We start from the raw sequence: 27817 nt of genomic DNA, 5'->3' as shown, positions 1-27817 counted from the left end.
TCAGCAAGATAACCAGTCACACACTTGCGGATCATAATATGTGGTTTAAGAACTTGTGGCAACAAACGCATTTAGGCGTCTTCCTCAGGCGTCAGTCCCTCTCGGCAAACGTTTGTCCAGCTCCGAGGAGAGCAGCCTTCTGCTATCTGCACCGAGGATGTTGTCCGCAGCATAGTGGGTGTTGTGCCTTTGCATGCGCCGCAAATGGTAGAGTGACATAACCAAACCCAGACTTTAACTCGAGAGTCGATGCATAAATCAGCACAGCAAACGGGAAAGACGAGCAAATGCTGCTGTGTGCATTTAAAATGTGGAATGATGAGATGTGCAGATGCTGCTTTGCTGTTAAACGGTGAAGTCGGGAAGACAATACACGCCACGTGTTGACCTGACCCCTAAACCGATGTCTCGGTAAAGTGTTGACCGCTCAGCTCACCATCATTCAGGAAAGTGTATTTGATCTTAGAGGCGGATTAAACCATTTACACCGGCCCATCACATTTGAGCACAGATGAAAACACTGGACACATGAAGAGGTTGGGGAAGGCCTGTAATGGGAAAGATTTGTAATGAAGTAATCAAGTCAGGACCAAATTCAAAATTGCCCAATGGAGAGACACAGTCAAAGGAGTCCATTGATGGCGATCTCAGTGTGAGGTCAGGGGGAGGGGGGCACGTCCATTTTTTCCTGCGTATCAGCAAAGAGGACAAATGAGGTTTTGTCCATTTGTCCAATGTGACTTTTACAAGGAGCAAGATCTGGTTTTACGCACACACAGACACGCGTCTTACTCTATTTGTGGGGACCTATCCTTTATGCAATGCATTCGCAAGCCCCTCACCATAACCGTTACCATCACAACTGAACACCTAACCCTAACCTCAACCTATTCCACCCCTAACCCTAAACCAAGTCTTAACTCAGAAAAAAAGTAATTTAAATGTGTATAGTGGGCTCTCAGTTTTTTGCCCTAACAAATACATCAAAACAAGGGCACACACACACACACACACACACACACACACACACACACACACACACACACACACACACACACACACACACACACACACACACACACACACACACACACACACACACACACACACACACACACACACACACACACACACACACACACAGAGACAGACAGACAGACAGACAGACAGACAGATAGTAACAGTAAATACCTGCAGCGGCTTGCTCAGTGTATGTGACTAAGTGTGGACAGTGTGTGTATGCTAGGGCATGCAAAACACGGTGTGTATGCGTAAGTGTGTGTATGTATGTAAGTGCATGTGAGTGGTGTAGTGGAATGTGGAAGGCATTTTAACTTGCAGCTCTGCAGTGTCAGGCCGCTCATTTCCTGAGTCTGCTGCAGAGACAAAGCAGAGTTTTTCTTCCATCACACACGCACACACACGCTTATCTCTACATGCTGAGAGAAGCGATGAAGTGTTTTGTGGAGCAGAGCAGACGTACAGTCCATGTGCAGCGTGCTGTGGTGTGTTTACACTTCAGCTTTCATTAAGAGTGGGTCGGTGCTGAAACAGTGTTTGTGTCTCCACATGCAGACAAACAACATGTTAACTCACCCTGGCTCTGACTTTGGCTCTGCCTCACTCTTGTTGGAGATCCACAGTGTCCAACTTCTCCTAACATGGAGCCTTCAATCTGGGCTTGCCTGTGCCCGGGGCTCCCCTGTCCTGGATGTCCGGCCCCTGAGCCTGGAGGTGGAGCCGGTCCGGAGGCCTTATCCCCCCTGGTGCCTTTGCCCAGCTGCCTGGCATTGGGCCCAAGCTTGGAGGAGACTTTCTGTAGGAAGAGCTGACGTTTAGTGACGGTGTCCCAGGCGAGGGGCCCCAGCTCGGAGCTGCGCACCGAGACCATGGTGTTAGCCATTCCCCGCTCAGAGTCAGAAATGGGAACGGAGGGAAGGGAGGAAGGCAGTGAGGGAGCAGAGGGGAGGAGTGAGCGAGAGAGTGTGTGTGTGTTAAGACAGAGGGGGAGGAAAGGAGAGAGAGAGAAGGAAAGAGAGGGAGGAGGAAAATTTGGGAGTGTGCTGCAACCACCAGAGAGGTACAAAAAAAAGTTTGCTATTGTGTTCTACATTCCCCCTGAGAATCCCAGCTCTCACCAAGCCAGGTTTTTTTTTCCTCTTCTTTCTCTCTGTCTTCACCCACCCCCACCCCTAACCCCCCTCTATAAACACCGGCACACATGGAGTGAGTTTGTGGATGAGGGTCTGGCATATGTCTCAGTCTTTTCAGAGGAGAAAGAGTCATCTCATTGCTCAGCCATTTGTGCGATCAGAGCAGTCAAGGAGTTGGGGAAGTGAGAAAAAAAAAAGCTGTTCACAAATCCACTCTTACGTAAACTCGGCTGGGGACATATTAAATATCAAATCCCTGATGTGTTTTCATTCAAAAAAAGCCTGTTGCAGCGTCACACTCACTCTCACCACCTCTGCACCCACAGACGGAGAGAGAGCAGCAGCAGCAGGCAGAGCTTCGTCACTATCTTTCAGCCTTCTCCATTTTACAGCCGAGCCAAGAAGGCTAACCCATGAATAATTGTAGCACACCACGTTAACACTAAATCACATGGTGATGCAGTAGCCGGCCGCTCAGCTGTGCCTAACTGATGTTATGTTTTTGTGATATGAAATGATACAGGGTGTATTAATGCAAACGTGCAACACTGTTTCTTTGAACAACCGTTAAGTAGATGAAGTTAAAGTAGGTGATGAGAAAATCAAATCTAACCACCCAGACATCTCAACGCATGCCACATCACATACTGAGGCACTATAATGTCATTAAGTCATCAACGATGGGATATGCAGGGAGTGCACAAGTGACGGATTCAAGTCGAACGAGGTCAAAGTTTCAGGAACTGATAAATCCACAACAGATAGTTTCCTGTCCTCTACCTCACAGTTTTGAACAAGGTAGCAGTGGGAGAATAAAAAAACACAATCCATCTCCAGACACAACATTACATACAACCTGCGTCGAACTTAGTGAATGTACATGTGTTTACTTCATGTTCTTGCTATGATGGAATAATACATGGGAACAAAATACATGCACACGCATGATAGATGACATTATATTTGCTAAAGTTATAATCTATTATTTACACAATTACATTTCAGATTCTATGATGATTTTACTCCTGTAGTTTTCATATATCCACAACTAGACTCACGGCCCAACGCGAAAAGTCCCCGTTCTCCTGATGGTCACTGACTTTTAAGTGGGCAGATGCACAGAAGAAACCATACATATTATAAAGTTTACTGTTTGTGTATTTGTGTGCAAGCACATCTGACCTGTTCTAAAACACACCCTGTGCAGAGACCAAACCATGAGGCTGCCTATGAGAGAAAAACGCTTGGGCAGGTTTTAAACCTGTCACCGACTCAGTGGATCTTTAAAAACCACATACCAGAGTCGGCGCACACAGTGTACACGTACCACTCCCTCGTTTAAAACACACTGTACATTACTGACAGAGCAGTGTTGCAAAATATACTAATCCACAACAACACACCTTGCAGCATCAGATCATTAAACTTAATTAAAAATACTCAATGATTAAACATGTTAAACTACGAAAATGCCCCGTCTGAGCATATGGCATGGCTGCCATTTTTGCCACAAACATAGAAATTAGGAATACAACTAAAAAGGTTTGCTACAACCAGAGCTCATATAAAAAAAAAACCAGTGCGTGTGTGTATGAGTGTGTGTGTGTGTGTGTGTGTGTGTGTGTGTGTGTGTGTGTTACTCTACACTCGCACAGGCTGACTGGCAACACACATCTATATCCTAATGGCTATGTTGCATAACTTGCATCTGAAGCCAGAAGTGTTCCTGGATTCTCGTTGGCATTTGAAATGAAGATACTGTATGTCAGCTGTTACTGAGCACACGGGCCTGAGGCAGGGAGGCTCACTTTAAATACACTTGAATATATGCTCACCCTGCTATGAATCCTTGGTTTCTCTGCAGCGGCCTCTGTCATCATGACGTCCCCCGTACCCGCCATTGGCTCGTCCACAGACTCTTCACCGACATCTTCACTCGGATGTGTTGCCTCCGCACTCTCGGCTGTCCCCTGTTGATAAGGCACTTCCTGGACAGCCTGCCCGGGAGTGTCCACAGGTCCTTCCTCAACCACTTCAGATCCCAAAGAGCCGGTCGATGCAGAGAGCGCTCGACTGACAGCTACGCTCCTCTTGTCCGGCTCGGCAGAGTCACAGGCTGCTGCTGCCTTGTGGTTGGTTTTGAGGTTATTGCTTTTTCCTCTGATGGGCTTCAGCACAACGACCACTTTAACTGGATCTGCAGGTGACCTTTGACTTTTACCCCCATCCCCAATCTGAGCTTCCTCCCTCCTAGGGGCAGCTTTCTTTCCATTGGCTAGAGCAGATTTGCTCTGCTGAGAAGAAGAGAAATATCAATTGTTAGCGATAGGACATATGTGCAAAACCTGACAGATTTGAGGTTTTCAATAACACTACAGTACCTGGCTGGGTGTTTTAGGCGGGGTTGGGGTGGGCCGTGACCCAACTTTGGCCTTGACATTTTTCAGGCCTGGTTTTGAAACTTTCTTTGCCTCCACACTGGATGGTTTGATGCCTGTGGCGGCAGAGGTCTTGGGAGCAGTTGAAGTAGTAGTGGTTGGTTTTGGTTTTGCTACTCTGGCAGGCTGACTGGTGTTGGGTCGGGTGGGTTTGCAGCCCGCTGGACATTTTTCAGAGTCCTTGGGAGATGTGATTTCCTTGGAATCTTGTGCAGGAACGGTAGAAGGATACGACGATGATATCTGGATGTTTTCACCGAGGACCTCGATAGCAGGAGGTTCCGTTTGGCTGTCCATCAGCAGATCCAGAGGACAGGCGGCCTCGGGCCCTTCTAACACCAGCTCTGGTATCTTGTCATCGGCTACACTCAGAGCCATGGTCTCCTCTGAGTGGAGCTCAGCGGCGGCACCTGGAATCACCAGGCCCGTGCTGTACTGACTCGTTGAGCATGTGAGGGTCATGCTGCTTCTCTGTAAACCAGCTTCAGAACTCACAGACAGAAACAAAGCCTCATCTTCATCATCTTCATCATCATCATCAGCAGGGACTTCTGTTGCATCTGAATCCAGAGTGGACCAGTCATGCCTTCTTCCACTGCCACTGCTGAGGTCGTCATTGTCGCCCTGGCTACAATCATTTGCCGTCAGTGACAGAGCCAGGGTCAGGTTGTCATTATCGTTCCACGTGTCCTGGCAACACTCCAGGTAAACGGACGCAGAGGTGTCATTGGATTCTGACACCTCCACTGCAGTTTGTACCTTTTCTACCAGGACGTCGCCACTGTCATCGGCCTCACTGTCCCCCTGTGGCACCCATTTTGAAATGACGTCGTCTGCCGTTTCGTCCGTGTTGGTTATCACTGTCGTCGTCAGGGTGACCTCAAACATATCATAGTCCAGCGGGCTATCAGTTCCGCCTCCGCTGAGACTGCTCAGACTCCGCAGTGACTCTGGAGACAGCTCCCCCGGACAGGAGGAAGAAGAGGAGGAGGAGGACACTGGGAAAGCATTCCCGTTGTGGTCTCCGTCACTGTGAAGAGGGAGCCTCATTCTGGATCCACCTTTCCCCCTGGCAGGGAAGCTCTCACCGGGCTCTGAAACACTCATCTCTGGGCCTGGAAGGCAGACGACCGGCTGGTTGTGAAGGAACAATGAGCAGAGCCTTTTACAGCTTTGATCCTCTTTATAGTGCCATCTGATAGAATGTCCACTTCATTCTCCATAGAGCTTCGGATATCCTCATCTGTGTTTTAAATAATATCTTTGTGTGTCATTGAGTTGCCAGTCCATCCACTTATATATTTTAAACACTGCACCAATACCTATTCGATCCATTATTTCCAAAAGTCATCACGTCCTTGAACAGTGCAGAACTGTTATTTAGAAAATATGTACATTTAAGGCCTCCGAGACTGATCTTATGTGGAGAGAAGATTCAACGTTTTCAGGACTGCTGCTGAAAACATCTGAAAAACAGAGAGAAGAAAGGATATTAAAACTTGAGGAAATAAAAAGCTAGATAATGACCTTGTTTCCTCACAATTAAAGTAAACAACAATACTGACAGAAAACTTCATGTCATTCCTCTCTACAGAGATGATTAATGGTCACATCGAACAAGCTGCTGAAGAAACCTGAAAAAACATCACACCATTTTTCACATACTACATATTGTTTTTGAACTCCTGTAACTGATGGAATACATTACAATGTAATCATCTGCTCAAACATCCCTGTTTCTGCACATGGATGCTAAGCGTTGAGAAATGCTGCCCTCTGCAGGCTGCAATCAACAACCTACAGAATTAAGTGCATCAGTGACCCGTTAAATGAGTTTCAGGACCAGTCACAGCATGTCAGACTCCCTTTGTGGAAGTGATGGGACATTGATTTTGACCTGTATTGATAAATTTCCTCACACAGAGACACAACCTTAGGATGAAAGCGGTTTGAATGTAATGCGACAAACTGAAACTCCAAAGTCTGTCACTAATTTAGTGTCAGTTAACCAGCTTTGTGAAGTGTGTGTGTGTGTGTGTGTAAGTGGGTCAGGGACAATAAGAAAAGAGAGGAGCAGCTATATAAGGGCGATCAGATCCAGGACACTGCTCCCTCTCCATTATCCAGTAATGACAGCAGCCCCTGGGCGGCAGAGATGAGAGACAGACAGACAGACACACACACACACACACACACACACACACACACACACACACACACACACACACACACACACACACACACACACACACACACACACACACACACACACACACACACACACACACACACACACACACACACACACGAAACTATTGCCTCACTGAAGAATCTTACTCTTTTATTTTTTACCTGAGTAAGATTCATTGTTGTTGCATACGTTTTTGCTACATGAAACCTAACATTGCTGAATTCTCACACATTGAATACATTGGTTGGACAAAAAAAATTAAAATGCCACATAGAAATTCAGCCCTCTAATGTATGAGTGAAGGTTGAGTGAAATCGTCAGCTTGGTTCCACCTTTTACAACATTCGTCACCGTAGACTCCTTTTGTTCTCTCGGAGATGAATGAGCAGCCCGTTGCTCGTGGATAAGATGCTGCTGGTCAGTGTTAAGGTCCAGTGTGAGCAGATAGCATGTGTCTGAGCCAGCTGTTGACGGACAGTTTACTTGACGGGCATCCGATAGGTGGAGATCTGGGGTGACGCGGGTCAGGTCAGCTTAGATTCATTAAACAAACATTAGCACTGTCACTCACAGCCTGCTGCCGTCGTCAGCTTCACCTTCCTACAGTGCCCCAGAGAGGCCAACACACTCGTCTCTCTGCTCGTGTTCTGTTAAGCCGCAGTATAGTGAGTTCTCTGAGTCACCGTACCTTGTTTCTGACACAACTCACCTGAGTCGGTAACAAAGATGCACAAAAGTCTTTTAAAAATGTAACGGAACGCATCATGGTTTGCTGCAGAAAATTAGTGTGCGTGCAATATACACACCGGCTTTTGCAGTCGCGGCTCGTCAAGGGAGGCAGCGCCTCCTCAGAAATGTAAGGGGGGGTGGGAGTAAAAAAATTATACGTGATGACAATAAAACACCACCCAGATTGAGATTCTGTGTGTATTCACTGAATAAACATGTTATTATACAGGTTATTGCCGGCTGTCGTGGCTGATGTTACTGTGTGAGATGAAAGCAGCCATCAAAGGAGGCTTGAAACGCCTTCGCCTCCCTTGATGGATAAAAAAAATAACCAATCGGAATCAAGTTCATTGCTGTGTCAGGTAGAATTCTGTATCTCTAACATAGTAAAAAAAAAAAAAGGTTGAAGGGAGGCTAGCTGACCGTGACTTTCTGACCAATCACAGAGCCTTTGATCGCTCCACTCCTCCATATCTCCTAGTGACATCAAATGTTGTGTGATGGAAAAATTGATGCAGTTTGAAGACGGAGGTCTTAGATGTCTTAAGCAGAAGTATTTATTACAGGAGCTCAATATTGAGGGGGTTTCTGGTTCGTACAAAGAGCAAAAACTGTAAGTGCATGATGTCCCAAAAACCCTCCCGTTCCTGGTCAGCGTGGTGTATTCAACCCTCAAAATCATGTTGTTATTTAACAGATAGGATGGCTCCTTAAAATCAGGACGTCTAAACTATAATCTAAGACTATGACACAGAATGGCACAGTATCAAGATGTCTTGGCTATAATCTAAGACTGACGCTGAGAGACAGCGTTGTCCAGAGACAGTGACCTGACCTGCCAAAGATAAGTGCACCAAGAACAGTTTCTCACACAGTAGAGGAGAAAATTCTACGACATGTTGTGTAGCCTGCTAACGTTATATACTGTATAGTTAAAAGAAACACCAACAATGGAGGGCCAGGAGTATATACTGCAATTTCTACTAATACATTTTGTAGATTAAAACATCAACAACCAACAAAAATAATGGAAGAAACCAATACTAAATATAATTCAGAAGACGTCAGGTGGATCACGCTGCTTCAAAATGGATACATACTGGTGAGCGGAATGGTTAGCAGCTGCCGAGCTACAATCGGCAGATACAAAAACTAGAGGTGTGTGTGTGTGTGTGCGTGTGTGTGTGTGTGTGTGTGTGTGTGTTGCATAGTCTGCGCTCCTCAGTGAAATTACCCACCAGCCCCTGCTGCGTTTTTGATTCGTCATGTCCCTGTCTATGAGAGATATTTTGTCTGGAAAAACAGACAGTGCCTGCCCTCTGGCATTCACTGTGCCATCGCGGACCGTCGAGGAACATTGGTATTCAAACCCACATCCCGAATGGAATCTCATTCAACACTGGCTCATATGCTTGTTGGGGGCTAGTTTTCTGAACAGTGAACAATCCTCCCACCTGCTCAACTATGTGTCTTTCCTTAGACAGATACATTTAAAGATCCGACTCAATGGCTGCACTCAAACAACATTTCTGTTATCATGCAGTGAGACTGACAAGCAGAAAGAGATTGAGAGGAAGAGAGACTGTCCCACATTAGTCAGGCAGAGTGAACCGCTCGCTGTCTTTGACCTGAAGCCTCCAACACTGAACTGACTTAATAGTTGAGTGGCTGGACCCTGCTATGCATTAAGACATGCTTGTCAGGCAGGTTACGCTCAGAGCTGGATGAAGTGGAAGAGGAAAAGACGGAGGAGTGACACGAGTGAACACGGGAATAAAGTGGAGCTTCTCGACAGGAGGCCTGTGAAATAGTAGATTAACAATTGAACTAATTTAATGGATTGTAGGGTGATGCAATTCCTCCACCAAGGCCCAACAGTCGTTAAAGTCAATGAAAGCTGCACTAAATTGTTCACACTCATATCAGATACGTTTGTTTCTTGGCCCAAAGTTTTGTGGAAATCTGCTCTTGCATAATCCTGCTGACAAACAAACCAACCAATCAACAAACAAAAAAACAGACGAGGCAAAAAACATGACCTCCTGGGGGAAGGTAAAAAGCAAAATACTTCCTCTACACTGGGGAAAAACTTTCCGTGCTTAGTCAACCCAGTGGAGCTTCTCATGAGTGAACCAATTCAGTGTGAATACACTTGAGGATGTGTGTGTGTTTCGTAAATAATTAGTTGGTTTAATGTTTCCACGTTTCCTGGAGTATAATCATTCTACTTTCAGGAATCCAATCAGTGGGAGTGAACCCACTTTACCAAACAAGATGCCATGCATACTGTTTAATAACTCTGTAAAATAAATATGATCATTCATAAATGAGAACAGCAAGACCTCTAATAAATGTATGCAGGACATACACTTAATATTATATAGATGACTATTAGGAATATTTCTTATTTAGATCCAACTTCAGTATATAATTTCATATTTGTTCTTTGACCAAGTTCAAATTTCATTAAGATTCACAGTACTCAGCATCAGGACATTGGTACAACAAGACAGACTTTAACAGTTCCTGTTTATATTTTGGTTCAGAACAAACAATATGATTTGTTCATTAAGACCATTTTTCAGAGTCACGATTCATCAAATGACATTGTGAATCGAGACAAATTGAACATGATCCTGCAGTGTGACATGATGGATGCTGCAGTGTGGTGAGACTGTTTTCAGTGAACACTAAAGCAGCTGTATCTGGGATGAAGCATTTTTTCATGTGTGTCGGTTACATTACAGTCACTCACTTACAATCACAATTTCATATTAACAAGAAGTCAAAGGTGACATGTTGCAATAAAATATCTCTTTCAATATGTTCCTTGTTATGCAATCCCCCCCCCCCCCGCATTTGCCAAATGACTTCATGATACCGAAGCTCTGAAGGGGGTGTTTGTTTTGTTCGAGGGGACAGCACTCATTAGGGCTGGAGGCACGGATCATGATGTAATTATTTCATGTTGGTTAATTTAATGAGGTTAATTCAAACCAGAGAGCCGGAGTAAAAGCTACGAGGAAGGAGGCGGACCTGACTTTCAACCACATGGACCAACAGGAACAACACTCCTCAGGGCTGCAGAATTGGCTGAGCTTCTGGTCAACTCTCATCATTTATTAGCGTTCACAATACAATGAAATGTCTCCGTGGCTACACTGTAAAATATAATGAGTTGGATTTACTCGTTAATAAATATGCAAACTCATTGTTTCTAAACGCAAGGTGGTTTAAACAACTTGTTTATCGTGTTTTCAACAATCTGAGCACTTGTATTTTAGTGTACTCAACTTCAATAGTGGGCAGGAACTCAATAAGGATCAGTCAAGTGATCTTAATATACTGTACTGTGTCTATAAGAAAGTAAAAGGCTATTTAATCTTAAATAAGATGCACCTATCATCATGTTAATATCATGATCTCACGAGAGACCAAATTATTTTAGTGGCTCACAATCGATCGTGTCCGTGCCCTCACAGCTACGGCTCATTTTGATGTTAAGTTTGATGTCTGTATTTGCATAAAGTGATTTGATTGGCTGGCGTCTGTGATTATGTATTTGTTTGAACCCGATTCGATTGGTTGGTGCCTTTTACCACTAAAGAAGTTGAGCTTTTCTTAACGTTACCACATTTCATCACAGTGACAACACGTCATCCAACGTTTTAGCATTCGCGTCAAATCAAGAAACGAAGCTCACAGAATTTATATTTATGAACCATGACCTTTAGTATTGGGAACCAAAAAAGCTCATTTAATCATGCTACCAGAAACATGATAGAAACGACGTGACGAACAGTAAAACTAAATGTCCAAGGAACATCTGTGATTACTCAAAACAATGTGAACTTGAACACATCGCCTCAGAGCATGCTGGGAAGCTCAGCTCAGAAACATTAAGTACATGTTATTAAATGAAACCAAGACAAAAAGACAGAATAAAATTAAAAGACTGGTATGAATGAAGTTGAATACCTTATCTGATTCCAGGCAGGACACTGTGTACATTTACAGTGCACCACTAACTTTCCACTGTGCAATCAGCACCACTTTATTTCCCCCTGGTGACCTTTAAGGACCAGAGTAATTTATTTTTCCAGGTCTTTTTAATCATTTAACCAGCTCTCTTCCTCCACTGCCCTCCTGTCTACTACTTCACTGTTTCTCAAATGATTCTTATTCAGATCGTCACAAGGCCTAATGTACATCTGCCAAAGCCTTTACTGGCAGCATCAACCAATTGTTATAGTTAACTCAGATATTTCAAAATCAAAATTTCTCAATCAACCCTTAGGCGGAAACACACGCCCTCATCAGGCGGTCTCTCATTACACAGTGGCCATAAACGGTCGGTAACATGGATGATGTGCGGAGCCCATTCTCCTTATTGCTGCAGCTACGTACACAAACACAGCGCGCAGAGCCAAGCTTCTTCTTCTCTCATACACACACTTCGAATCCCATATGGCCACCTGCTTGAAGGGCCAGGCTCGGCTCGTAACACTGCGCTGAGTTTGTGAACTTTGAAAGAGTGACAAGTACAAGATAGAAGGTAGCGTTGACCACCGGCTCACTGGCGATCATGCTTTCTGTTGTTTACGACACTGTTCTATTTCTTTCTTCCATGGCGCACACCGCTCTCTACCGCCACCTATGGCCACCACCTGTCACTACTCGATCATCAGACCCTGGTCTGCTCGCAGTGTGAAAGTGGCCAATTGCTGATTAAACGCGAGTCGACCAGCGTTTAAAAAACCTGGGTCTACACGGTAATTTTGGTGTGAATGAGGTATATGTCAAGTGCCTTGAGATAATGTATTATGGGATTTGGTGATTATACAAATGGAATATAATTGATTTTCTTTTGCTTCCACTTCTCACCTCTGCTGTCTCACTCTTTAAATAATAAATACCAGTTAACTCTGTGTGTGCGCGCTTACGTGCGTGCGTGCGTGCGCGCGTGCGTATGTGTGTACACAAATCAAGGCAATGCGGAAGCTCAGAGTTGCCTGTGCCAGCCACAGCTGAGTGCACTAGAAGCTATTTGTGGTGACTGGCAGACACCTTTGTTTTCTGTGGATCATTATGGGATTTAGATCCATAACTACCCACGACCACACGTGTGTCACGTGTGCATCATGGTGCCGGGAAGGGAGATTGAAGACACCTGAAGAAATCCAAAACAATGACCACTGCTCTTTGACGGGATAATTTGCCAGATTATTTGGATTTTCTGTAAGCGACGCATTTCTCTGTGCACTGCAGCTAAACACACACTAACCTCCATTTGTTCATGAACAAACGACAAATTAACAACACAGAATTTTCTTGTTGCACGACGCAGCAGACAGTTAATGTTTTGCAACAGAAAAGGTAAAAGTTTAACACGCAGAACGCTAAAGGGGAGGTGCTCGGTGCCACATTGATCTTTGGTCTGTTAATGTGTGCATTTTCTGCAGGAGGACTTGACTTTACAACAGCCATGTTTTCAGTCATTCTCAAAGTCAAGTCCAACACATTGCTTCCTTATCTTTAGCATTATCGAGCACAACGTTAGTGTTTTGTCAGTTTTGTCATTTTATTTTACTTCTAGTCCACCACTGTTTAAAGTTAAACATTGTGATTTTTACTCAACAAAAATCCCACAATGAAACAAGTGGTGTCCCCTTATATAAAAAAAGCAGAGTCTAGTTGGGGCCCCTTGTTATGTTCCACATGTCTATGAGGTAAAAATGTCCAAAAAGTCCCCAAATTAATACAACATTTATAAATCAGTTTTATTATCTTTTTTACCTCATTAATCATCTTCACAACTCCTCAGATTTATCTGGGGACTTAGGAGGGGTCCAGCCCCCACTGCACTAAAGTGGCAACAGCAGTAAATGACTATTTTGTTCTTTTGATATTTTAGTTACATTTAGCTGTATTAAGAGATTTTAACATTTCAAATGCCTGTGCAAACGGAGGACTTGGCTCTTATCGTATCTTACTCTATTTTGACACAACTCAAACTCTGAAATATGAACAGTAACCGTTCAATTTTGATATTCTGGGGCCTGCAAAAATGAATGCACCTAGCAGGGGGAGGTGAACTAAAGTGAAGTGCTCTATAAATTAAATGTATTATTATTATTATTATTATTATATACTCAGTATGGACATGTTATAAATCAAATTCTTCCACCTTGCTGCAAAACTCTGCAGTAATTCAGATCCATTCACATACAGTGAAGGTTAATATTTGCCAACTACAGTAGAAGGTTCTGGCTTAAAGTAGGACTTTAGCCAACAAATGTTTATGGCTCTAATCAACTGTCTTCACAGTATCACCAGTAACCATGTTTCCTGACTGCTATTTATACACATATATAGCAGTGGATTAATGTCTGTCTAAAGCCACAGCTCATGGAAAGTTAAGCCAAAACAAGACAGAATAGAAATTAAAAAAACACAGTACATGATCGCATATAGAGTGGTATACTGATATAGATATGTGAGCGTTATTTTGAAAAACCCTCCACAAGGAGCTTCCAGAGTCCTGGGTGGGTGGATGTGGAGTGACAAATTGACAGTGAGAATTAATACTGGCTGAACACACTGCGATCCCTGTTGTATATTCAGCTTCATCAAATGGACAACTGGAGAGATGCAGGTTTAATATCAGCTTCCGTGCATTTTCCTCTAGATCATCTGTGCCACTGCTTTTAAATGTTCAACATTTAGTAGCATGGCTAACGTCATTACATCACGCTGAGGAATGCAGGAATATTTTTACTATTCTATGAGTAACAAAAAATGGAAGACAGTAAGGTCTTCTGTTTACTGCTCAGTTTCTCCTCATTTACCAAAGCAACTACTTTCATTTCATTCCTTGGTGGCAAACACTGTTGATGCTAAAATAAAGGGGGTAATGTGTTATTATGACAGCTGCGATTGACTCACAACTGCTCAGGCGGGTGTATCGGCATCACCTTCATACGCCGGACCCCTGGCTCTAGGCTCCAAATGACATCACCAGTGCAAGATGGCAGCGCCTGTATACGGGATGCTTGGCTTCATTTTTCTACAGGGGGAGGAAGTGAAGACATGCAGTCCATCTTTATCACTAATCTGATCTCACCCCAACAATTAAGGGGAAAAGGTTGATTTTAGACCACTGGCTGAAATTTAGTAATTCCCCCATCATACAGCAAAAACATTGTTTCAGGTGAGCAGTTATTAGCTTTTAGTCGGGTAGCCTCATGACAGCTCACATTACACAGGTAGTTTCTCATTACACAGGAGGCTCCATTAAACTGTATTTCAGGTGATTTAAAATACCTACGAATTTAGCCAATGACAGTCCAATGATATCCCAGAACAAAAATCTCTCTGCCAATAATTTCAGATTTGGAAGAAAATCCACTCAAGCTATCTACTGGATTGATCTGGACGGAACTGGGACCATTTAACTAATTCATCGTGTAACAGACAGTGGCTCTTCGATGATGGTTTTTTGTTTCAGCCAGGCACACAGGGAGCTGCCGACAGAGGTAGGAGGCATAGAAATACTGGGCGAGCAGCGCCACAGCATCACATTACAACAGTTAACACTGTGTGGGTATCACTGCACACACCTCTCTGCAGTCTCACACACAAAGTAATGACTATACAAGCTAGTTATTAACACACACACACAGTGACAGGGTGCTAACACAGTGGTGTATGAGCTGAAGTTGCACTCTGCCTTGCTCGCTGCATCACTCGCAAAAAAATGGACAATACAGAAGCAGCGGTTGCCATGGAAATAAACGGGGTGCTTAGTCACTCCGCGAGAAGATGAATGTGATTGTTGTGTGTGACCTCATAACCAGCTTGTGTCATTTCAGACATCAGGATTTTCCCACCTACAGTCACTGCTGCAGAGGCGTGTGCCGGTGTTTACTGGCGAGAGCACACACACACACACACGTCAGTGTGAGGGCGTCTGCAATTCAATCTATGCTGACATGACAGGAACACAGCGCGCGAGGCTGTAGCTGGAATTGTGACACTGCTGACAGTGAGTGTGTGTGTGTGTGTGTGTGTGTGTGTGTGTGTGTGTGTGAGTGAGTGAGTGAGTGAATGAGTGAGTGTGTTGACGTGAAGGACACAACTGATTCTCCCTATGATTCCACGCCTGAGGAGTTGGAAACACTAGCATCATATCAATGTCTTTGCATTTTCTAATATGACTATTATGCAATTCATGTGATGTTATGACTTTAAAAGCAGCTGAAAACAGGAGGGTTTTTGACACACTAGATAAGAAATCACGGGAGGAAAACAACATTCAGATCAATGCGTGTCAGGATAAACACAGCTGACATACACGGAGGCAGCGACTAAGTAATGAGAGTGATCCTCATGGGCGGTGAGAGCGGAGCGGGGAGCAACACATTAGGTACTTGACGCAAAAACAGAGCCCATTGGCCGACTGCCACTTCAATCAGGACTGGTCCTGAGGTGATGCAGCACAGTGTGGATTGAACTGTCTTTATATAACCAGCCAACCTTCCCTCCCCAGCTCTGACACCTCCTCAATCAACAGATCAATGGATACGCGACGGTATCAGAGGCCGACAAAAAGCATTTCTCATCATTGAAATACAGGGATCTGCCCATACATGGTCAGAAATGTTCACACCGAGTCAGAACTCTACCGTGGCTTCACTGCATGGAACGAAATTCCTGGGAGGAGCGATACCACGCTGGAGGACTCGCTCAAACCCACAGAGGCACTTTTTGAAGAAAAGAAAAAAAAGGTTAAACGTCGCTTTCTGCGGTGTATGATATAACCTCCAAAGTTGGGTTCTTTTTTAAATCACCATTTAAGTCTCAGTGTCTAACAGCTCCTGAGAGGCCCTCTCACTGCTCCTGTGTGGCCTGTACGATGTATCTGTGCCACTGCTCTCCAAACCACCGCGTGATCCTGTTTATACAGACCCAGCCTCCTCTTGGAACAGCGACGCCTCCGCTCTGGCTGCCGAACTTCCATCACTTGCACGTTATGTCACTCATCCACCAATCGTTACGGTTACGCTCACCTGGGAGCTGAAGCGACGAACGGATGTCCGACCGAGAAAGGCGCACGTTCGGTTACTTTGTGTCTCGATGACTGCCTTTCATTCTTTGCCTGTACATATCATACGACAATCACATGAACTGAACTTTTAAAACATTTTAATACAAACATACGCCCACTGGTTACTTTAAATAAAGACGTTGCGATGACTTCAACATTACAATGCATGGTCTCCATGTCTGAAACGCGTTCACACAAAAGAGGCCGCTTCGACTGAACGTACATTATGAGATGATTTAGTTACATTTGCAATCATCTCAACAAAGCATCTGGAAACCATCACACTCACCGTCTTCAAAAGACTACAGGGGAAGGACTGCATCACTGGTTTGTGTCTTCAGTTTGGCTACAGTGCCGTCACCCTGGCATCACCTTCTTATTTCGCCCTAACATCATTCAAATGACTTTTTCTTCCGATGATAAAATGTTGAGGAATTCGTCCTGTATTTTACAGATAGTGTCAAGAACAGAATTTCCCAGCACATTGTCAAACAGGATATGACTTTCAAATGTAGTCGCACTATATACAATAGCCATTTTTTACTACAGGATGATAATTATTAGAACCTAACTATTTACAGTATAGAAAATTAGCTGCGTAAAATAACTTAAAGTAATTAGAAAAATATCCACAATTACTTGTTTGCCACTATTTTTGCAAACAGGTCAAACGTCTCAAAGTGCAAAGACACACAGATGAACAAGAAAACACACATGCACATGTCCCGGTCTGGTGTAAAACTGTTGCCACAGAAATAACTTACTCTTCTGTTGCCTTCTTCATGAGCCGCACTGCTGCAAAACACCATCTCGCAGAAAATCCTAGAAGCTCGTTCAGCTCGCCCAAACTCCTCATGTCTGTCCTCACACACACTCGATCCTCCTCCTCCTCCTCCTCCTCACATACACACACACAAACCCCTGGCTGCACTGCACCTTCATGCCTCCCGTCTTATTCCATCACTGCTGTGAAAGAGTGTGTGTGTGAGCACACAGGCAGGGGAAGACTGCACGAGCTGTGACGGTGGCTGAGAGAAGGAGGGAGGAGAGGAGGAGGGGACGGGAGGGAGGGAGAGAAAGAGGGAGGGATACACCTCCCTTTTTGGTTCTGAAACATGAGCATGCTGCTCAGTGCTGCAGTGTGTGTGTGTGTGTGTGTGTGTGTGTGTGTGTGTGTGTGTGTGTGTGTGTGTGTGTGTGTGTGTGTGTGTGTGTGTGTGTGTGTGTGTGTGTGTCTCAGACTTAGTCAATGTAAACTGCTTTTTCTGGCATAAGACTTTAGGAAAGAGGGAAAAGACATTCCTCAACTAAAACACAACTTTTTCCTTCACACTTCCTCTGTCAGTTCTGCATGCAAACAGCCATGGGATTGAGAAACCCCCTCCCACACTAGACCTTCAGGAAAGTGTATGTTTGAGAATGTGTGTGTATGTGTGTGTGTGTGTGTGTGTGTGTTTGTCAACCAGCTAACCTTACCCCGGTCAAGGTCCACCCTCCACTTTCCCCAAAAAGTGGGAGGGGTCACCACTGACCAGTCCAACTCCATTGGCTGTTGCCAAGCAGTGCTGGGCCCCCTCCTTGTTATTGGTTGCATGAGTCTGGGGGGAACCAGAGAGGGAGGTTTTGGACTGAGGAAGAAATGGGCAAAGAGACCCACGTAATCTGATGAAGCTGAAGGCAGGAGGTGAGGCCAAGGGAGGCAACAGTGAGCTAATGAAAGAAACAATCCAAGGAAGGTTACAGAACAATATGACCTGCTGCCAATAGACTGCATAATAACCAAACAAGTCAACAGCCTTGATCAAAGCACTGGGCTGTCACTGGTGGTCTTTTCACAACAAAAATGACTGCGCACACATTCTAGAGCATCCTGTGGTCAAATGTCCTCATTTATAAAGGACTTAAGTGGTACAACACTGGTTACCAAGAAACATCATCAAACACAAAAACACACTGGCTAATTCAGTCCCTCTGTAATCATGTAATGAAATTTTATGAAATTCAATAAAAAAAAAATCTCGGGGACAGTCCACAAATCAAAACAAACAACAAACATACTTAGAATATTTTCACAATAATCACAAATCAGCTTTATAATTATACAAAATATCCTTTGTTGGCCAGAATTCGTCCAGTCTTTCTAAAAGCGTCAACTGGAGGAGACCACACCATATCCTCTGGGAGCTTGTTCCATACTTTTACAGCACAATGTGTGACCATCGTGTGATCATGTCTTCTCTATGTCTTTTCTTAAACTCTTCTCATGTGACAGCTCTTTGAAAAATTGTTCAATCAGCTCTGGAGTTAGTTAACTAGCTCTTCTCTTCTCCGAACCTTTTCAATTGTTTCTGGTTACTTTAATTTTCAACAGAACTTGTAAAATCAAGCTGAGGTTTTACTAGGGATTTATATAAATGGTAAAAATGAAACCCTGCCTAAATTTTGGGCTGTTCACATTGGAAAGGGTACTCTGCAACAAGTGGGTGAAGGAAGACTGCTTCATAATTCTTCAGTATCACCTCGACTCATCAGATAGATGGTTGAACCTTGGACCCAAACTGGCGTTCCAACAGGACAACGACCCCACATCCAAGCTGGTTGTGGAAAGCAAGCTAATATTAAGGTTCTGGGGTGGTCTTCCCTAAGTCCTGACCCCGTGGAAAATATGTGGACTGTAAATTGGAAGTTGGTTCCATGTCAGTAAACCAATAAATGTAACCCTACAAAAAAGAGGTACGGTCAAATATCCAACTAGAAAGGCTTGGTGATGGCTACCAAAGTTGTTTGCCAAGGGACATTCAACCAAACTTAAGATGTGCTGGGTGTACAGTTTTGTCTCTCTATGTATAATTTTGACCCTGTGTTGATTTCAGGAACTGAAATAAATAAATCAAGATTTTGCACTAAATTCTTGTTTGTTTTTTCCTTTTTAAGATGTATGTTGTACACTCTTTCAGCCCCAGGGGGGGGAAAAAATAAGTTAAAGGAAGTAACTGAAAGCCCAATATTGCCATGACATTCATGTCCATGGTGAGTGCATGTTAACTTCTTGCAACAACTGTACATGGACACACCCTTACTACTACCAACCGAACTGGGATTCACTACACTGATTGCATAATTCAAGTGGACATTCCCGTGCCACTGAGACCGTGCAGCAAAAACTCCACCAACATGGGTGATTGAGCAATCCACTGGCCCAGTAACGCTATAAGATGACTTCATGTCATTTACCCTGCTACGTCTGAGAGAGTGAAACTGACTAAACAACGTTAGAAATGCCTGTATAAATGTCAAATGTCATTTTTCATTCATGATGAATTTATGGACATAATAGTCCAAGTAATATGACCATTAGCAGACAAATGATAACAATTTGCCCCCTATTCACTTCTTTAAACATGATTTATTTTTTCTTGTGGCTGTAGCTTAAGCTCTCACACTTTACATTTTTTTGTACGTACTTAACAAGTTCAACCTTTATTAATCAATATTTTTGATAAGAAAAACATGGAATAAAACCACTCTTTGTAATGTGAAAGAGTTGCTGATTGTGGCAAAATCCTACTAAACTGTTACGCACACTAATGTATGGCTGTATGGTTTTAGTCTCAATGCTCCCATAAATATTTTAACCTTTTTGCTTCATAGAATCTCCCACACCCTTATATTCTCACTGTACGGTACCAGACAAGAAAGTCCAACATTTAGCAAGTTAAAGAGCTAGATATTTTTCTCAGGATATGGTTATGCCCAAAACAGGTTTCTAAGAAGTCAATATTAGACTTACATTGATGAGGTGGCCAGAAACGGCACCGAAACAGCATTACTGCTGGACGTGAAAGAAGGCAACCCTGAGCCAATATGTTGACCAGTAGAAAAATGCAGTCTCTGAAGAAGTAAATGTGGGATTGATGATCCTTGAATTTGTATGAAGAAGCAGTTGAAGGGGTTTCTTAAATATTAAGAGGTAAGGATGAAAAATGCAAATAGTATTGTAAGCAGTGAAATAGGTTTTTGATGGGAGTCACATTGTGTAGGTGATTAACAGGAAAAGGACATGCATTGCCTCCCTGTATGTATGCAACTTGACCTGAGACTACAAACAGAGTCTCTGTTTGCCCCAAACATAGATTCAGTGATGTCTCCTCAGGATGGGAAAACCCCCAAGACGTACATAGTCTTTATAGAACTCAAGCAGAGGGAGGTTGTTACTGTAACTTTGAGCTTGGCGTTTGATCTTCAGCTCAATTCTTTTGTGTTGCAGGTTCTCAGGCAAATCAGCTGGTTCCACATTAAACATGTTCAATTTCTTTTGTTGATTTTCATGTTCTGAATGCTCTCCCCGAATGCCTGAAGGAGTTTGGCAAACTCACCAGCATATCCAGAGTGACAGCAGGACTTTGTTGGAGCAGAGAAGGAAAATGCTCAGAGTCTTCACACAATGCACAATTACACAATCACACTTTGTGTGTGTGGAATGTGATCTGGATGTAAAGACACTGAGATTGACCAAAAGGGTGTTGAATTAGGAGCAACTGGACTGGCAACACCTCTCAACCAAGGGTGTGTGTTGCCAGGAGGGTTCTTGAATTTACGAATGTCTATTAGGCTGGTTCAAACTTAAACAGTCCTACTTAAATACAAATCATTTCTTTTTCTGTTAAAAAGTAGGAAAGCATGTACATTTGAATTTTAAATGTCTGTTTTCTTCAGAGGTTGTATCGACTTCTTTTCACTTAAACACTCAGTGAAATGCATACGGCGGGCAGACCACTGTGGGAGATGCAGTCAAGACACTTTAGAGGTGTTGAGATCAAAATGAAGGCTTATTTTGAACAGGAACATGATGATAGTTGTCGCGACTGTTGTTATACAATTGTAAGATGGTCTTACAAAATCAGCCACGACAGCGGCGCTGGTACTGGTTTCACCTTGTGAGTCTGTGAGTGTGTGTCATGACGGCAAAATGTGGTTCGGAGGATACCTACTGACACCTACCTTTGAATTACTACTATGATTATTTTCCATTTATCACCACAAGGAAGCTCACTGTGAAATGTGCACAAGGGCCCAGTGTGAGCTAAACTTATCAAAGAGTTATAACAGCTGTGAAACACAGAATGTTGAAGTGAAGTACATCCCAGCACATGCTACAGCTTAGTGATGACATCACTGATCACCGTCTACTTGGTGATCAGTAGACGGTGCTTTTGTCCACACCACATGTGAGTGGACAAAAGCAACTGTATGGGCTTAAATGACACATACACTGTATCTTCACAAAACAAAAAAATTGAAAACTGCGTTTCGTATTGCCAAAACTTTCCTGCATGCTTCTAAACTAAATGACTCCACTTGACAAAACCATGTGACTTTGGCCTGAAGCCCAGCACTACTTATGAATCAAAACATTTTCCCTGCATGTTCTCAAGTGAAGACCGTTTGGTCGTGCAAATGGGACTTAATGCACGATAATCTGATTAACTTTTGATCTTGGGAAAAAAAAGACCTTGAAGCAGTCTACAAGTTGAAGATTACATGGTCGCGTGGGTTGAATTTTTAAGCTTTTGAAAAATGCAAAGCCTCACGGGACAATACTTGTGAGTATGAACATACACCACGGACGTCTGGATGTACAGCTGTGATTGACACTCGATTGGCCGGGCGGGTGTATTAATAGAACCTCGATACCGGGACCCCACTCCACGATCAACACTGTGTGGACTGCGATTCAAAATGACATCACCTGTGCAAGATATTTAAAAATATTAAATGCATTACAGTCTGATATGCAATCCACACATGCAGTCTGCCTTTTGAGTAACCCACATTCATACAGTGAACATGCTAACCTGTGAACACTTGGATTCCTTTTGATTGACTGTAAACGGTCACTTCTGTGGCTGTGTCAGAAGAGTAAATAATATCAAAGAGGCAACGCTGCTGTCTTAATCTGTTTCTTTGGGATAACAGCTCCATAAATCACAAGTTACAATGGTTAATTCCAGCGACAAGTCAGGGCAGAGGAGAAACGTCAGCGAATACAGACTCACACAGACAGAAATGCGAATCATGACATGCTTACAGACACACAGCATCGTCTGAGTGCACAATAACACTCTTGAACAAGGAGTGGCTGGATGAGACCTGCAGAAACTTGGCACATACATTTAGCTCTATGGCCAGAAGCAAATTCTGCATAATAAGGAGAAAAGGCGGCAACACTTTGCACAACAAATATCATTTCTTTTAGAATAACCACATTCAAATGTATCGCGAACAGTCGAAACCAAAGAACAAAGCTTGACTTTCACTCAAGAGTTTATGGACATATGCACCAGTGTCATCAATGTATATCAACAGTATTTGATCTTACATGTCTCAACGCAACAGCGGCTCATAAGTATAAGAAGATCTATAGAGCAGAGATCCAACACCACAACTATCATCCAACACATGTATGCTAAAACACATTTCTTTTTTCAAATGTCATTTTGACATCAAAATAATATTTCAGTGCCACACAGAAAATGTGCACCACAATTAATCACGATTTATCCCCCCAAAAAAATCTGCAATCCCTGCTTACAGCTAAAAGATGTCATTATTATTAGTATTTTTGATTTGCTCCTAGTTTGGCTTTAAACCAGTGAGAATGGTGGTCAAAATGAAGTCAAGGCAATGTGCTAACTATGCAATATTGCTGTTAATAATTACTATAGAGCCCAACCGATATATTGACACATTTATTTACAGTTATTCCTCATTTCGTGATAGGCGGCGCTCAAATGAGGCTTCCCAAAAATGATCATAGAATTATGATGAAGCATTTTTATAACCACATATATTTCTGTAAGATTTCTGTTGTTTGCTTATATTTCTTTTAAGTAACAACATCTAGTTATCCTGGTTGGATCAATGAAAAGCTCGTGGGAACATTTTTTAACAGTGCTTGGATAAAGCATTTCACTCTTATAATCCCCTTAAAAAGGAGTGGAGATAAAGGGATTTAAAGTTGCTTCCATCTACCAACACCAAACTCCCGGTCTGAGTCTAAACAGTGAAGACATGCATTGTATCAGCTGCTGGTTGCAGCAGTAATAGGTAATGCAAGTCATGTATCGGCCTTTATTTACCATAACTCTGGCAAACTGTACCGCAGCTTTCCATAGACAGAAAAAGGATCACATCAAGACTGAGAGGTGCACACGGTTGCCAGTTTATTAATTTCCCCAGTGTTTTTCGTTGAGTCAACTTTCACTGATATTGGGTGAGGGGGCAAAATGATAAAAAAATCCCTGCCAGTATAATGCAATACTGTCCAACAGCACCGTAATCAGCTGAATTAATAACTCTCTTCATCAATTTTCACAAAACTGAAAACCTGAAGAGAGGACCTATTACAGTAGAGCTGCATTAGACTGCATTACTTTTATCTACTACATGTCCTTAACAAATTGGCAACTGAGTACATTTCACCATGCTGAAAAAACATAGTACCACTTTGTCGTTTACTTTTTCAGATCAACAGCAATGTCCTTAGTTTAACCTGGGGTCCACAACAGAGTAAAATAATGATTCAGTTATTGGTATTGATTAACGACTGCAGCAGGAGCACTGACGGGAACTAGAAAAATTAGATCATATTTCTACCGCATTCGCTTTTCTGCATTGTCTCCCTGTAAAATCCAAGAGTTTCAAAATTCATCTCTTTACAAACAAAACCCTCGTCTCTCCTCCAGCCCCCAACCCACGCTGTGATTTGGTGCAATATGAATAAAACTGAATCGAAAAATCGTAGCACCACGAGACTGTATTCAGTTTGACTGGCAGTAACGAAGCAGTGCGTCCTCACAGAACACACACACACACACACACACACCCCCTCACATAGAGTGCTCTATGCCAAGGAGAAGGACGGAGTGTTTCTTTAATCCCGGGCAGCCCTGCAGGATGATGCAGAGGACAACCTGTTATGTAACCCTCTGAATGCTGCTGCAGCAGAAAAGTCCATTACACCCTGGCACACACCGTCACATGGACACCCACAATGCCACACGCAGGAGCCTGGCAATGACTCAGAATGCCATTCATAAATGCAACAGCAGACCGGCAACACACGTAAATCAACCCTTTCTCCTGGAAATTACATTAATATTTACATCCAAACTGCAACAGCAGGCACTATACGTCTTATACGACAGATAACTGGCATTGGATTAGTTTTTTTATGTATTTTTTGAAAGTAACAGATGTGATGATAGTGAGCCCATTCAAATTTGCTTAGGCATGGTTATTTATGGCTTCTCAAAATAAAAAAGGACCCTTTCTATACTATTGTGATTCAACAGTTTTAATCATTCTAATTCTGAGCATCTGATTCATCAACTCACATCTCTGCAAAAACTGCACGACAACAAGACAACTTGTTTCATGTTGCTGTATTTCGCGGACGTGACGCCGACAGTGGCTTGACACAATGTCTCCGACTGAAGCCCACTAGTTAGAGCGGAGAAGGCCGTATCTAGTTTTGCGAGGAAAAATATTTACGAGGACACAGATCTATCACAAAATATCATGTAGGATATCTTGAATATATCTTCTGGCCTTTCATCCCATATATCACAGTAGCTAAAGGAGGTATTCTAACTGATCACCGGAATCTCCATTGTTTGGGAGTTAGCCCCTACCGGAAAATCGCTCTCTCTAATGTTATGTTAAAGATGAAACTCATTCACCTTACCTTTGTGTACAGATGTATACTGTCATTTTGAAAGAAACGTTCATTTGTTGTTAGTTATGATCGGCCTATTTCCAAATTTAAAAATGGCTTCCGAGAGAACAGGCCAACTTCACGTCAGTTAACTTACTGGTCGCTCGACACGTTGATCATGACGCTCGTCTGAATTCCGCTCGACAAAGTTGCTGCACCTCTGTTGAAGTCTCCTCCGTTTAGAGGGCACTGTGAGCCTCCACCATTAACATCAGGCATCCAGGGTTAGATTCCATCATATACATAAATACTTCTGAAGCATATATGCTGTTAAGTTGTTGGTCTGTATAAGTACAGTGACTAGGAGACAGGGTTACATACTGTACACAGTGCTCAGCAAGTCATGCAGCTGCATTAGCTGTCCACACATACAATACCCAACACACACACACACACACACACACACACACACACCATTCCCTCTGTTACTGAGAACATATTGTTTGTTTATGTATGTATGTATGTATGTATGTATGTATGTATGTGTGTGTGTGTGTGTGTGTGTGTGTGTGTGTGTGTGTGTGTGTGTGTGTGTGTGTGTGTGTGTGTGTGGACATAATGTACATGTTCAAAATGAAGAGCTTATTAAAAATATCGGGGCCTACTGAAATTGTTAATAATCATTAACTCAAAACTGAAGCACATTTAAGAAGAAGGCTTAAACTCTTATATACATTGAGAAAACACGTGACAGGTTCGAGTCAACTTGGTTGCAGGCTGTGAAAAGAAAGAAAGAAACGTATTAAAGGTAATTTCCTGCGTTGGGCAGGAGACGACGCCAAACTCCGATCGAAAATGAGGACATTTATAAGCTGTTTCGTCTGAGACCATACTATATGTTGAGTCAGCTACATGAAGCTCAACTTACTGTAGCTATTATAAGTCAGTCTTTGATTCATTGTGGGGCAAAACACACAAAAAGGAGGCTACTTGTTGTGGCGAATTCTTCATTTGCCCCCCACACATTGCTGCTGCAGTGCCAGGGGGAGGGGAGGGGGGTGCAACAGCAACCGATGCGAACTAAAGTTGAGATTTATTTGAAACGGTGAATAGTCTTTGAATCATATGTATGCCGAATTTTTCACCAGAGTCTGTCGACTCCTACGAAGGGTCGGGTGTTCGTTTTTGAGAGCCGCCTGCCTCCCCCGACAGACGAGAGAACGCAAAGCGGTCGCATTTTAAACGGAGTCCGGCGTCTACCGAGCTGTGGGACCGAACCGCATCGTACGTCAGGCTGGCTCGACCACTTGTCGCGAAACGTGCCAGAGTTGTCGGGGCGTCGTGTCCGACGTACGTAAGAGTCGCCCCATGCACCAAAGACGAAAGTATCAAAAGAAAGTTCGAACTCGCACTCACCCGCCGTGACGGTTCGGACTGACCCCCCCGGGGAGCACCGCCGCCCCCCGCCGCTCTTCACCCGGACACCGCGGACGACCACGCGCCCACGCCGGACGACCGGACGGAGGTGACACGCGTTCCGTCGGACCTCTGCGTGTAGCAGGTTTGAAGTGCACCGGAGCGGAGCACCTGACCGACCGGGCTCCTCGGTAGGTGGCCGCTGCTGTCCGCGAGGTTCATCGGATCAGTCACGAAGGGCGCGCGCGCGCGGGCACCTGAGTCAAGTACTGTACCGGTAGATTGGGGCCAGGCAATGTGTAAATAAAATACATAAAGTCTTCTTGGACATTTGGGGGTGAAATATTAGTCTAAAATATAAGTAAATATCAGTCATATGGCCGATGCTGCTTAATTTTATCCTCTCCGATCATTTATTACTCCTTCTTATGTATTTTTAAAGAGGCTCAACTTCCACACTGTGACCTGAGATTCACTGCTGCAGATGTAACCAGGACAGATCACCTTGGCCTGAAGAGCACCTTTTCGTTTCTGACGCTGCCATCTAGTGGCCGAAAGAGGACCTACAGTGGATGGTCGCTGCATTACAGCAGTTATACTGTATATACAGTAAGTCTATGGTCCTGACCTCATACATCGGTTAAAAACAAACTCTGGTTAGACAGAGTGACTTGCTCAGTGTAACAGTCTCAAGGTGAAATGGTTTTATCTGTGTAACCGTATGATAATGGGATAGTGAAGCTTTTTTCCCCCCTGCTTAATAATGTGTGTGTGTGTGTGTGTGTGTGTGTGTGTGTGTGTGTGTGTGTGTGTGTAACCGATCAGCTCAACCAACTAATCAGATCACACCTAGTCCTCACCAAGGCCATATCTCACTTTTTGGGAGGCCCAATTGTGAAATCTTGTTTGTAATCTTGAAAGTTATTATTTTTTTTAAGGAAAGATTTAACTACAGGGTTTAAAATACAAAGAGGAATTTTGAATCGTCATTCAATTCAAACGCTAACAAGAAGCAAACAAGCGCATGTGACGTTTGTTAAAACTGAGTCTATTTTAAAAAAATATATC

At 43.4% G+C, this 27817-nt stretch overlaps 1 protein-coding gene across 5 annotated transcripts in view; it reads right to left on the bottom strand.

Moving 5' to 3' along the window:
• Positions 1–26894, bottom strand: part of LOC118312273 (microtubule-associated tumor suppressor 1 homolog) — a 61006-nt gene extending 34112 nt beyond the window's left edge. The window contains exons 1-4 of one of the 5 annotated variants that reach the window (XM_035636731.2): positions 26750–26894; positions 4535–6057; positions 3989–4447; positions 1597–1816 (exon numbers count right to left, since the gene is read on the bottom strand). In XM_035636731.2, the coding sequence (XP_035492624.2) occupies positions 1597–1816; positions 3989–4447; positions 4535–5698 (1843 nt within the window). In that variant the 5' untranslated portion in view covers positions 5699–6057; positions 26750–26894. Of the gene's footprint in view, positions 1–1596; positions 1817–3988; positions 4448–4534; positions 6058–7588; positions 7733–17381; positions 17629–26749 lie in introns of those variants that run through there. The other 4 variants (XM_035636733.2, XM_035636730.2, XM_035636734.2 and 1 more) reach the window with 4 other exon arrangements.
• Positions 26895–27817: the final 923 nt, after the last annotated feature.

Source organism: Scophthalmus maximus, chromosome 8 (genome assembly GCF_022379125.1).
Source record: "Scophthalmus maximus strain ysfricsl-2021 chromosome 8, ASM2237912v1, whole genome shotgun sequence".
NCBI lineage: Eukaryota > Metazoa > Chordata > Actinopteri > Pleuronectiformes > Scophthalmidae > Scophthalmus > Scophthalmus maximus.
Note: the sequence above shows the minus strand (reverse complement) of the source record. Positions and strands in the feature narration are given on the sequence as shown.